The 12,318-nt window shown below is 36.8% G+C and overlaps 1 protein-coding gene across 2 annotated transcripts in view; it reads left to right on the top strand.

Annotated features, from left to right (window-relative positions):
- arl15b (ADP-ribosylation factor-like 15b) overlaps positions 1-12,318 on the top strand; it is a 58,311-nt gene that overhangs the window by 22,517 nt on the left and 23,476 nt on the right. Inside the window, exons 2-3 of one of the 2 annotated variants that reach the window (XM_055208982.2) lie at positions 11,333-11,477; positions 11,897-11,956. In XM_055208982.2, the coding sequence (XP_055064957.2) occupies positions 11,333-11,477; positions 11,897-11,956 (205 nt within the window). The remainder of the gene's footprint in view (positions 1-11,332; positions 11,478-11,896; positions 11,957-12,318) is intronic. The other variant, XM_055208984.2, reaches the window with a different exon arrangement.

Below are 12,318 nucleotides of genomic sequence, written 5' to 3'. Positions count from 1 at the left end.
GTGACTGCAGAGATACAAAACATAAACAAAGTAGCGCTCGCTTACTAGTTGCACACAAATCTTGTTCACCACAGATGGATTCGTAATATATCTGTAATGTCTTATGAGCCATTTCTTAAAAAATGTGTGGTTTAAAATATTCACGTATTTAAATGGGAGATTCAAAGATTAGATTAGAAATTACTTTGTTGTTTGCTTGCTTTGTCATTTCTGTTTTTTTGTCTATGCCGAACAAGCAATCAGAATGATCCAACTCCTATATGAGACCACTGCCGATTCGACATTGTGAATCGGCCAAAAAATCTGTGACCTTAGCAGATGACACTCAAAACCTGCCCGAACCCTGATCATCGGCTTGGTGTGTACTGGGCTTTAGTGTTAAGGACCGTTTACATTATAATGATGACTATAAAAAATATAGTTTTAAAAATAATTTCTACATTAAAGAGAATAGTGGAGTTCACGCCACAACTATAAAGATACAATAAACAATATAACTGGGATTACTTTCTGAGCGTTTTTTTTTTAATAGTTATATTGTACTTTGTAATTTAATGTATTTAAAGTATGCATTTGATTTTATAATTGATTATCATACGTACCATATTTTTTGGTAAAATTCATGAATATCACGTTTTTAGCTTTATGGTCTTATTTAAAATATGTTTAAATTAAAAATATGTAAATTAATTTATGTATTATGTATTTGGTTTAGTCCAAGCATTTATTTGTTAAATAAAAATAATCTCCAAGCATTTCCTGTACACCTGAATGATTTGAGGTAACTCCAGTCGCCTTATCACGTTGCAGTGTGCGCTGCAGCTCCATTATATTATTGTTTGAGCAAGTTTCTAATAATATCATACATCCAAAATAAGCCATATTTTGTAATACTAAATTGGTTGTGATTTCAAAACTAGTCTCAGGAACCCATTGTTTCCCCCATACTCCTTGTTCCTTAAATTACAGTAACAGGGTGGTCATCTCTCATGGCAGACGGCGGTGTTTGAATGGAGACGCTAGCCATATATTCAGCGCGCTCCACTTCCGTGCTTTGATAAGTCAGGATGTGGCAGTCAGGTCGTGAAGTTCCTCTCCAGCGGACGAATATTCCACGAATGCTGGAGCTCTGTGAGACCCAAGAGCTGCTGGGACTTGGAAGCCCTGTCAGACCAAACAGGATATCACTCCAAATACAGCCCATCAAAGGTGTGACCTGTTTGGAAATCGGCACGGAATAAGGAAACAAAAAGAAACTTCCCGTATGAGCTTCCAGCACACTGGCTGGTTATTCCAGATTATAAGGCCATAAGTCAAACCATTGCCTGTAGACCATTCACTTGTTCTTGGGAAGGACACTGGGAAATTCCGAGGACACCAGTTATTTAAGGCAGGGTTTGACCATCTGGGCGGTGTGATTTGTTTCTGAGGGCTGAGAATAGTTTTATCTGGTTTTATCTGATATACGGAGGTTGTTTTTAACATGTTTAAATACTGAAGGAGGGGTAACGGCATCAGTGCCAACATTAGCTTAACTTGGCTTTGTTGTGTCCGTTTCCTTTTCATCCTGCTACAGTTTTGATACTGCACAAATCCCCATGTGCTCTGTTGACACTAAACTACACAGCAGTGATATGGGAGATATTCACAGTGTATCAAATCAACTTGTGGGAAACATGGAAGTTCACCGTATGAGACCGGGAGGCTTTTTCGGAAGTCTTCAAGGTCCCGTTCTTTCTGTGTTTTTGAAGTTTTGATTGTGTTTACAGTGCGCAATATAACGTGTTCATGTTTCACGTGTAAAATAAAATAAAAAATGTAATGTATGTCTGATGTCTTCCTTGTTCTATGAAATCCCTCGTTCAGAAATACGTATCAAGTTCTGATTGTGTAGTTTGTTTAGTGTGTTGTGATTCGACAGTAGCTTAACTTAGCAGAGCCGTTTGAGCTTAGCTGGCGACTGATGTATTCCTGTGGGCGGAGTTTAATCAAAAACAGTTGACGTCATTTAATCAGGAATTAGAGAGCTGTAGTCCAAACCGGCCGTTCGCTGTAGGCTTTGAAATGGGAATTCTGTAAAAGAAAATACACTCACCTAAAGGATTATTAGGAACACCTGTTCAATTTCTCATTAATGCAATGGTCTAATGGTGTGAGGGATGTTTTCTTGGCACATTTTAGGCCCCTTAGTGCCAATTGGGCATCGTTAAAATGCCACGGCCTACCTGAGCATTGTTTCTGACCATATCCATCCCTTTATTACCACCATGTACTCATCCTCTGATGGCTACTTCCAGCAGGATAATGCAACATGTCACAAAGCTCGAATCATTTCAAATTGGTTTCTTGAACATTTTTTTGAGTTCACTGTACTAAAATGGCCCCCACAGTCACCAGATCTCAACCCAATAGAGCATCGTTGGGATGTTTATGGATGCATCCCACAAATTTCCATCAGCTGCAAGATGCTAACCTATCAATATGAGCCAACATTTCTAAAGAATGCTTTCAGCACCTTGTTGAATCAATGCCACGTAGAATTAAGGCAGTTCTGAAGGCGAAAGGGGGTCAAACACAGTATTAGTATGGTGTTCCTAATAATCCTTTAGGTGAGTGTATATCACCTGACAGTGAACTTTGAGCTTTATTATTTTACAGGTATTATTTATGCTCTAACAGCAACATTACACACTAACTAAAGTTTGAAAAATTTGATCAGGACAAACGTGACCTTTAAATTTGACTGTATAGTAAGCTGTAATGATGGCAATGTTGATAGCTTGCATGTTGTTTCTGTTGGTAGAGCATTGCATTAGCAGCACAAATAGTCATTGGGTTTGAATTAGGGATGCATATCAATTAATCGCGATTAATCTATAGCAGAATAAAAGTTTTTGTTTACATCATATATGTGTGTGAAGTGTGTATAATAATTATGTATATATAAATATGCACACATGCATGTATAATTTTAAGAAAAAAAATATATTTATATATTAAGTATTTATATTTATATATAATATAAATTATACATAAATATACAAATGTATATACACATGTAAACATTGCTTAAATATATACATGCATGTGTGTGCATTTAACTATACAAAGTTATTATACACAGTACACACACATATATGATGTAAACAAAAACTTTTATTCTGCTATAGATTAATCGCGATTAATTGATATGCATCCCTAGTTTGAATTCCCATGCAAAATGGATACTAATGAAATTAACTTGAATGCACTTTGGATAAAAGATCTGCAAAATGCATATGAATGCAACCATTTAGCATTATTGTGCTTTCAGTTGTTTATTTTTAAGTCATCTGGACTGGTTGTTGACAGCTGACTGTACTTGATTATTTGTTTAACAAATAGTTAGTTTTTTTATGATCAAAATACTATTATTGAATCACAAAACCCTTGCTCTTACTTTACCCGATGTCAGTACAAATGTAAATAATGGTCGATACATTGAGAAGTCAGTTTTGATTTATTGGAAAATGCCATTATAATCATTGTAAACAAAGGAAAAGTCCTATTGCAGTCAGATAAGCTACTTATTTGCACAGGCAACACTTTCATTACAGTATTTGCTCTGATATGTTGATTTTTATGTAACCATTAGATTCATCCATCCGATAGAGCTGTGCCAAAGCTGACATAAAAAAAGAAGAATCTGAATCAGAATCTGGTGGTTTTAGTGTCTATAAAATATGAAATTGGGTGCTGTGTATACATGTGTTCATATCTTAATTTTTTTCTGTTGAGAGGTGATTTACATATTCATGACTTGAAACAGACAGAAACTTGCACGGCTTGTGCTGCCTCTCTATGTGGAGCCAAATGTAAGCTGCTGCTTTTTTGCCCTCAAAACCTGCCGGTGGATCACGTGACTGAAAACTATCAATAAGACTTAATCATCTACAATGCGATTTTTCCACTTTTTTCCCACGGTTCTTTATCACAGTACAAACAGGTGCCGTTGGCTTTTATTGCACGCCAGTACGTCTCTGGTGCGTTTCAGGCATGGAGCTACCGCTTCCTCCCCGGCCTCCTATTGTGGCATCCATCATAGTTTTTGAGCCCTTCCTGTTTCCTGTTGTTCACCCTTTCCAGCTGGCAGCTTGCCTTGCCCGTCTCTACCTGGAAGCTGCGCTGTGGAGTTGGAAGGGCGTCAGTGGCATCGGGTGGGCATTTTCCCCCAAATGAAGACACCCTTGGGAACGGCCGCATGCAAAACCAACGCCACACATTTTTGCCTCCGGATAGAAGCCCTGCGTGTTTGATCTTTGTACTGCTGTTGAAGGCTATCAGGTTGTGATTATCAGTGACACCTGGACTACCTGTGTAAAGATTAGGCTGTTGTTGTGTAAGTCACTTTATTAAATGCACATCTGGACTCTCATACACATAAAAAATCACCTCATTGTGGACATTTGCATAGAAATCAAAGCAAGTTTTTTATTTCTTTTTAACAATTTGTTTCGAACACACCATTGCACGACCTATTGGCTTGGTTACCTTGATAATCAGGTACAGGTCCAACCTGTTTCACTTTTAGAATCTGTAAATGTACTTTCTAAAGTCATGGTTTGCATACTTCTGCATGTTTCTGACAAATTCTTTCGTTTTTACACTTTCATGTTAGTTTTTTTAGGATTTACCTTAGAAAAAAACTGTGGACAGCCAAGATGATATTTTGTGCTGCCACCTTTTGGTTATTAAAGTAAGTACGAGTGTTTTGTTCACCTGGGACTTAATATAAGCCCTGCAGGGTACACTTTGGTTGGTCTTGCAAAGCTTTGTTGAAGTAGGACACCAGTTGTTATACATTATGACAAACAGGTTTTATTAAAGACACAGGCAGTAATGTAGGGTAGGATTTTATCCCTTGAGATTTCTTGGCTAATGGAAAAAGTATGCTTTGAATTTATTACTAATGCATTATGATGTTGCATGAATCATACTTCAAATTGTGTGGTTTGAAACTGGAATTAACATTTTTGCCTGATAGACTACACAATATATGAATAATTACTTAGGGTAGACTAAAATAGCTCTTAAAGGGACACTCCACTTTTTTGGAAAATGTGCTCATTTGTCAGCACCCCGAGAGTCAAACATTTGATTTTTACCTTTTGGAATCCATTCAGCCGGTCTGACGGTACCACTTTTAGCATAGCTTACCATAATCCATTGAATCTGATTAGACCATTAGCATCACGCTCAAAAATAATCAAAGAGTTCTGATATTTTTCCTAATTTAAACTTGACTCTTCTGTAGTTACATCGTGTGCTAAGACCGACAGAAATTACAGTTTCATATTATGTCTAGGAACTATACTCTCATTCTGGCGTAATAATCAATGACTTTGCTGCTGTACGATGGCTGCAGGAGGCGCAATGTTGATGCGCAGTGCCCCAAAATAGTACCCAGCTATTGAAAGTTACCAAGTGGACTATTATTGGGTTCTGCGTAATAATATAAACGCATTTATATTCGGTATTGTAACATATCTAGGTATATCAGGATAATCATGTTTGAGCAAAACATGTCTGATGAGACTTTATTCGTTGAAAATCAACTGTATCATGAGAAGATGTCTCGACAGTTTGTGACTTTTGTTGGAGCACAAAGGGGTTAGTGATATTAGCTGAAAAAGTGGAGGGAGTAAAACACATTTTAGTTACAATAACGTACACTAAAGAATTGTGCAGAGTAAAAACATTGAAGTAAATGGATATTTATGGGTAATTTGTGGTGTGACCTATTTCAAACTTTTGTTTGTTCTCTCTCTCTCTCTCTCTCTCTCTCTCTCTCTCTCTCTATATATATATATATATATATATATATATATATATATATATATATATATATATATATATATATATATATATATATATATATATATATATATATATATATATATATATACTACATCAGTGGTTCTCAGCCTGGGGTCCGCACCCTCCCTTACTGCACCAACTTTGAGAACCCATGTCCCATGAACCCACTGTCCTGCAATGTGTAACGCCAACCCTAATCAAACACACCTGAAAATGTGGGGGCCTCATGGAAACCACTGGTCTTCATATTTGGATTTAATTTTAGGCATATACCCAATTTGTGCACTAGAGGGCAGTATTTGCTAATCATAAATACAATCTGTGTCTTCAGCCTGTATTTAATTTAGTATGAACCACACCTCCCTCACATTTTTCTTGCAATCACATGTTCAGACTTTGTATGAATACAAAATAAATAAATGCATACGTTTTCGTGATTCCTCGCCACGTTGGTCATGGTTTACCCATATGCTGTGTTTGCTGAACTTATGTCTGGTAGATGTCACATGATTACCTTAATGCATTTAGCACAGATATTTTCTCCCCTTGTGATGACAATTCCCTTTCAATGCCACTTTTCTCCCACTCTCATTGAGAGATTGTTTTGGCACTCATATCTCTTTTTGAAGCCAGACTTTTTGTTGGCATTGGTGTCAGTGACTAAATATGGGCCGAAAACACACTACGCAAGTATGGGAACGCAGCCGCTTTAAGTTATGCAAGTTCGATTTCATGCTTCATTGGTAACTCTGTCGCCCCCTTGAGTGCTGAGGTTTGTTGCCGGCAGAGAAACGCAAGAGCGCACGCTAAGTATGTGTAACAGGATTGTACGCTCGCAGGGTGTTTTCTGAGAATTCGTGTCTATGTTTACATACTTGGGTAAAGGAATGTTTCTCTGGTGATCATTTAACACACTTTCATTAAAAGGTATTTTAGGTACACTAAGAAGATTTCTTACAATAAAGCTACATGAAATAATGATATATTAATGTATTTTATAAAATGTCATAAAACTGGGGCCTCACTGGCACCATCCCATGGCCCCAGTTTGAGAACGACTACAGCCTTAAAGTCACAGTAATGTACATTCAATTTTACATGCATTTTATGGTGTTATTGCAAATTCATCATACTTTTCATTTATGACTAAATGTCTCATATGCTCAGACAAAGTATATACGGTTTTAGTAGGCTGTCCTGATTCATTGTCTCATCATATGTATAGAGCCATAGGATGAAATGACAAGTGCCTCCCTGATACACGTCCATTTCCTGAAATGGTTTAATTTGATGTAGTTGTCATTTAATGTCATTTCTTTAAATATATATATATATATATTAAATTTGTATTATGGTTAAATTGAGACGATAATGACGATTAATTGTCTGTTTTATTTCTTTGATATTTAATTCTCATAACTTTTTGTTTGTTCATGAAATAATTTTCAAACATTGTTGTGATTATTTAAATTAAATCTTTTGCAAGGTTTACCTGGCAGTAATACACATAACACATATTTAAAAGTAATCATCTAATGAATATATCTTTCAAAAACTAAAAATTCTTCATAAGAAATAAACACTATAAAGTGTCTGAAAAATAACTGAAAATAAAAACGCAATCAAAATAAATGGACCATACCAGAACAGGCTTTAGATAGTAGCAAATGCTGCTAGGGTCATATTAGTATTGGACCACATGTCTGTACGTGGCTGCAAAAAAATCAATTTCTTACAGCAGTGGTTTTCAAACTGAGGGCCGGGGCCCCCAGGGGGCCGCGAGATGGTGCCAGGGGGGCCCCAGTTTTATGACATTTTAAGAAATACATAAATTTATCATGAATTCTGTGTAATCAAACCTAAAAAAATAAGGCTACTAACCAAAAGCACTACTTTTTGTATAATTTAATGTTTTTTTTATTAAAATGTTGAGTTTTAGAACAGTTTTTTGTCACAAATTTTCTTTGGGGGGCCGCGAAGGAATGCACCGTACGCAAGGGGGGCCGCACGCTGAAAAAGTTTGGGAACCACTGTCTTACAGATTCTTAAGAATAGCATCCCTGACATCCCTAAATTTGTAATTGCTGTTTTGGAAATGTATGTTCGGCAGTTCATACTACTTATCAAAGTTTTGCAGCATTTTTTTAAATGCTATTTTTTCCACTGTATTAAATGGCTTTGTCATGTATCGCATTACACTGTCAGTTAGGAGCGCCATCTGATACTGTCTCGTTTAAACGGGCACTGCAGCTCCCCTTGTGTTTTTTAGAGAGATATGCAATCATTGCGGTGATCTGAAATCAGTCAACAATGTAATTAATGCTAATGTTCTTCATATTAAACCTGTACATGCAGATTAATAACGCTATGAATAAGTCTGATTAATAACCTGCATACATTTAAGTTAATATTGCTAATGTTGCATGTTTTTTGCAATAATACACTGTAAGAAAAAATGGTCCTTAGCTGTCACTGGGGCAGTACACTTTTAGAAAGGTCCTCATATGTACCATTTAGGTACAAACATGTCCATTTAGGTACACGTCTGTACCTAAATGGTATATATTAGGACCTTTCTAAAGGGTACTGCCCCAGTGAGAGCTAGGGACCCTTTTTTTCTAACAGTGAGTGTATTATTGCATTTGATACCATTATGTATATTTGAGGTACTAATAATAAACTGTTGTCGGTAACAGTATGTACTTCTGAGGTATTGATAAGAACTCTTTAGGTGCAAAGATGTGCCCCAGTGACAGCTAGGGGTGCATTTTTTTCTGACAGTGTATCATGTAGTCTACATATTTCATAGGCTTTTGTTTATCCTTATGTCTTGACTTTATGTAGTATTTTCTTCTAAAGATGTTTTTGACACCAACTACAATGGTAAATCATAGATTTTAAAATTGATAAGTTGATGTGTCCTTTAGCCATTAGTTTTGGATTTTTTATTAACAACATAACACCCGTAATTAATTACATTTATATTATTTAGTTTTTGGGTGTTTAGAATTTACTGTTCAGCTGCTTCACAGAAAGTTATAAAACATTTCAAAACGTCTGTGTAAAATATATTAATCAATAATAATAATAGCAATTAGGTGTGAGCGGGGCACAAACTAACGCGGGGTTAATTGTAACGCAGCTACTTTACATATTTCTACAGGGCTGAGCAGTCTGTGCTTTTGGTCTTTTTCTCTTACTGTCAGAAGATGATTTCCTGTGAATTTGTGAAAAGTTTAGATTGGTTTTTGGTTAGGGCTGGGTATCGGTTCAGATGTTCCGGATCGATTCGATTTCGATTCTTGATTTGATTTTCGATTCCAATTCTCGGATAGATTTTTATACTCGATTCAACTCAATGAATATAGATTTAATACAAATTCTATATTTATAAAAAAGAACAGTGAACATAAGTTTACAAGGGTAATCAATAAAAAGAAATTAAGAGCCACAGACCTGTATATTAAACTCTTGTATTTTAGGTACACTTGGGTACATTAAAACAGAACCCATCTCTAATTTTCAAATGCATACAATTATGTTAAATACAATACAATTTTGATGCAATATGAAAAACGTATGCTGAAAAACCGTCAAGCGGAGAAGACTAGTAATTAGATTAACGTTAATCTTACGTTCAATGTTTGCGAAAATACATATGAAAAAAAAATCGATTCGTGGCCTTTGAGAATCGATTTTGAATCGACCACATAAAAAACATCAACGATTAATCGAAAAATAAAAATGCCCAGCTCTAGTTTTGGTTAAGATATTGAACAAAGAGTGTTTTGGAGGCATAAAAGTAAATTTCTTCATCTTATGTTATTTTTTCGATTTCTCAGTTGTGTGTGTCACCAAATGCAACCTTATATTATTTCAATCACTGTCTTGTTACCTAAAACATAACACCGTTTTGAAACGTATCAACAACTCCTGTAACTGATAGCTGGGATTTTTTTTTTGCACAGCGGGGTGTAAGCTTTCAGTATACAATGACAATGAAATAAAACCAATGTAAATACTATTAAACAAAATGATAACTGTTAATATAATATCAGGGGAAATAACCCACAATTATCATGTGCAACCCTTTCAAAAAAATACAAGGATGCTTAGATGAAGGAGCATGGATGTGTGGATATCTATCTATTATAGGCAGATATATAAACAATTTCCACCTTTAGTATATAGACAGAATTTGATTTAATTATTTGTGTTCAAACTAATTTTCTAACAGGTGTTACAACAAACCCTCTGTTTGTTACAATGAACCCCACCTATGGGCTAAGTTGTAACGTTTGCACTCATGTCAGTTTTGTTGTAATTGTACGATAATGGTAGGTCCCACAAACAAACTTTAAGTGTTCATTTGTAGCAGAGATGTGTGTGTTAATTGCGTAAAAAAATATTTAAACGATTGTAGTTTAAAATGATAACTTTAATATTTTTTGAATGATATAGCCAAAGTCCAAAAATGTTAGGTTGTACCCCGCTCTCCCCTACAATAATATTCATAATTGTGCAGCCCTAAATTAACTGTCAAAAAAAAATTGATGTGTGCTGTGTTGTCTAGCCTAGAAACATGCTAATCTCAAGTTCCATTGCAATAAATCGAGTGGAGAATATCTTGCACGCTTCACGTGAGGGACTTTATTTATGTTGCTGCCTTGTAGACTTTTCCCAAATCATTTAAATATGAGGTTCCTCTTGGGTCAGGGTGCTGCCAATGTAGACGGCAGACTGCTCGCTATAAATACGGCTATACATAGCAAACCAGATAAAGACCTTCAGATGTCAAATCCCCTCGGTTACACCAAAAAAGGCAAATAAGAAATTTTATACTGACTGCATTTATATTTGTTTTTACTCAGGCGGCCTTGACCGCATTAGGGTGCCATTACCCGTACCATCGCAATACAATGCCTCAAACCCGCGCATTATGCATGTCAAATGTGCTCGAACAGAGGGCCCCAGCGGCTTTGATCTTCCTCCCGTAGACTGTATGGTAGGAAGCTTTTGATCTGTTAAATGATCTGATCTGTTTTAGCAGTATTATGGCCTGGCTTTATGTGTGTGTGTTTTGGCGGCCAGTTCGACTTCGCTTCGTTGCGGTTTATTGGCCAGTTTTTTTCTTCCGTTTTCTCGTTCATTGTCATGACGTCAATCGACCAGAGCCCTCCGCCAGCAGCTTACAGAGAAAAGGCATATTTTTCAGCAGGAAATATATTGGGTGCGAGCTCGGCCCAGAACAGTGTGGTAACTCTCTCAGCCCATATGATTTCAATGGAGGCACTGTGCGGTAGACTTGTTTTTTTCTTGCGCAGAAAGTTTTGCTCAACCAGATGGTGTCAACAGATGTCAGATGGCTTCGTGATGCGTTTCTGTTTCTGAAGCGACACACACATACACAAAGCATAAGACAACCATGCAACTTTCGATCTTATACCTTTCTTTTCCTCTTTCTTCCTGTCTGCAGTGTTTCAGGACGTTGTGCTGTAAAGGACCTCCTCCTCCCAGGCCAGAGTATGACGTGGTTTGCATAGGTCTGACAGGCTCTGGGAAGACCAGTCTGCTCTCCAGACTTTGCAGTGAGGCAACGGACAACATTGTTCCTACAACAGGTCAGCCCACCATCAGAGAGCAATACCAGACATGACCTCCAAACACAAACACAGATTTCCGCACTTCCTCTTTAATGAACACTTTATATACTTCCCCTTGTATATAGTCTTTTAAAGGGTTAATTAAATCTAGGACTCTGTCGCAACGCAGGTGTACTTTGTTTTGTACGGTGGAGAAAAAATACAAAAGGTCCTGCATTCTTTCATGGGTTGCAAATCTTTAATAGGTAGCAGGGTTTTGATTAAAGAAAGTCTTTAAGCAAAAAGCAAAAACATTTTTGTAAGACACGAAACTCAAGTGGGACTCGACCGTATTGACAACACGACCACCCAGGTGTGCGAAAGGTGTTTATTTCTGACTTACTTTTATGAAATTCTCATGTTTGCAGTCGATAACTTTGTTTAACTTTCATTTGCAGGTTTTAGCATTAAAGCCGTGCCATTCCAGAACGCCATTTTAAACGTGAAGGAACTCGGAGGTAAATGACAATGCTCTTTAATTTTTTTTAATGCATCATAACTTTTCCTAGCCTACATCTACGGACACATCTGTGATCATTTCGAAACATGATTTCGCGTCTAAAAGTCAACTTTGGCAACCAAGCACCGGGAATATAAATGTTATTTGACACAGATGTGACATGGGGACCCAGCCCGAAAGGATAGAGAGTCATTTCTTTGATGACTAATAGTTTTCTCTTCAAGGTAAATTGAACCCCAGGAAGCGCCGGTGCTTGGATGCAACACGCAAAGGAAATGTTTTAGATGTCAGTCGTTCAGTGAACCCGCAGCCATCTTGGCCCACGTTTTCATTTTCGTATGAGTGATGGACCGCAGCTTT

This window comes from Misgurnus anguillicaudatus, chromosome 12 (genome assembly GCF_027580225.2).
Source record: "Misgurnus anguillicaudatus chromosome 12, ASM2758022v2, whole genome shotgun sequence".
In the NCBI taxonomy this organism is placed as follows: Eukaryota; Metazoa; Chordata; class Actinopteri; order Cypriniformes; family Cobitidae; genus Misgurnus; species Misgurnus anguillicaudatus.
The sequence above is the reverse complement of the archived record's forward strand: the minus strand, read 5'-3'. Positions and strand labels throughout refer to the sequence as shown.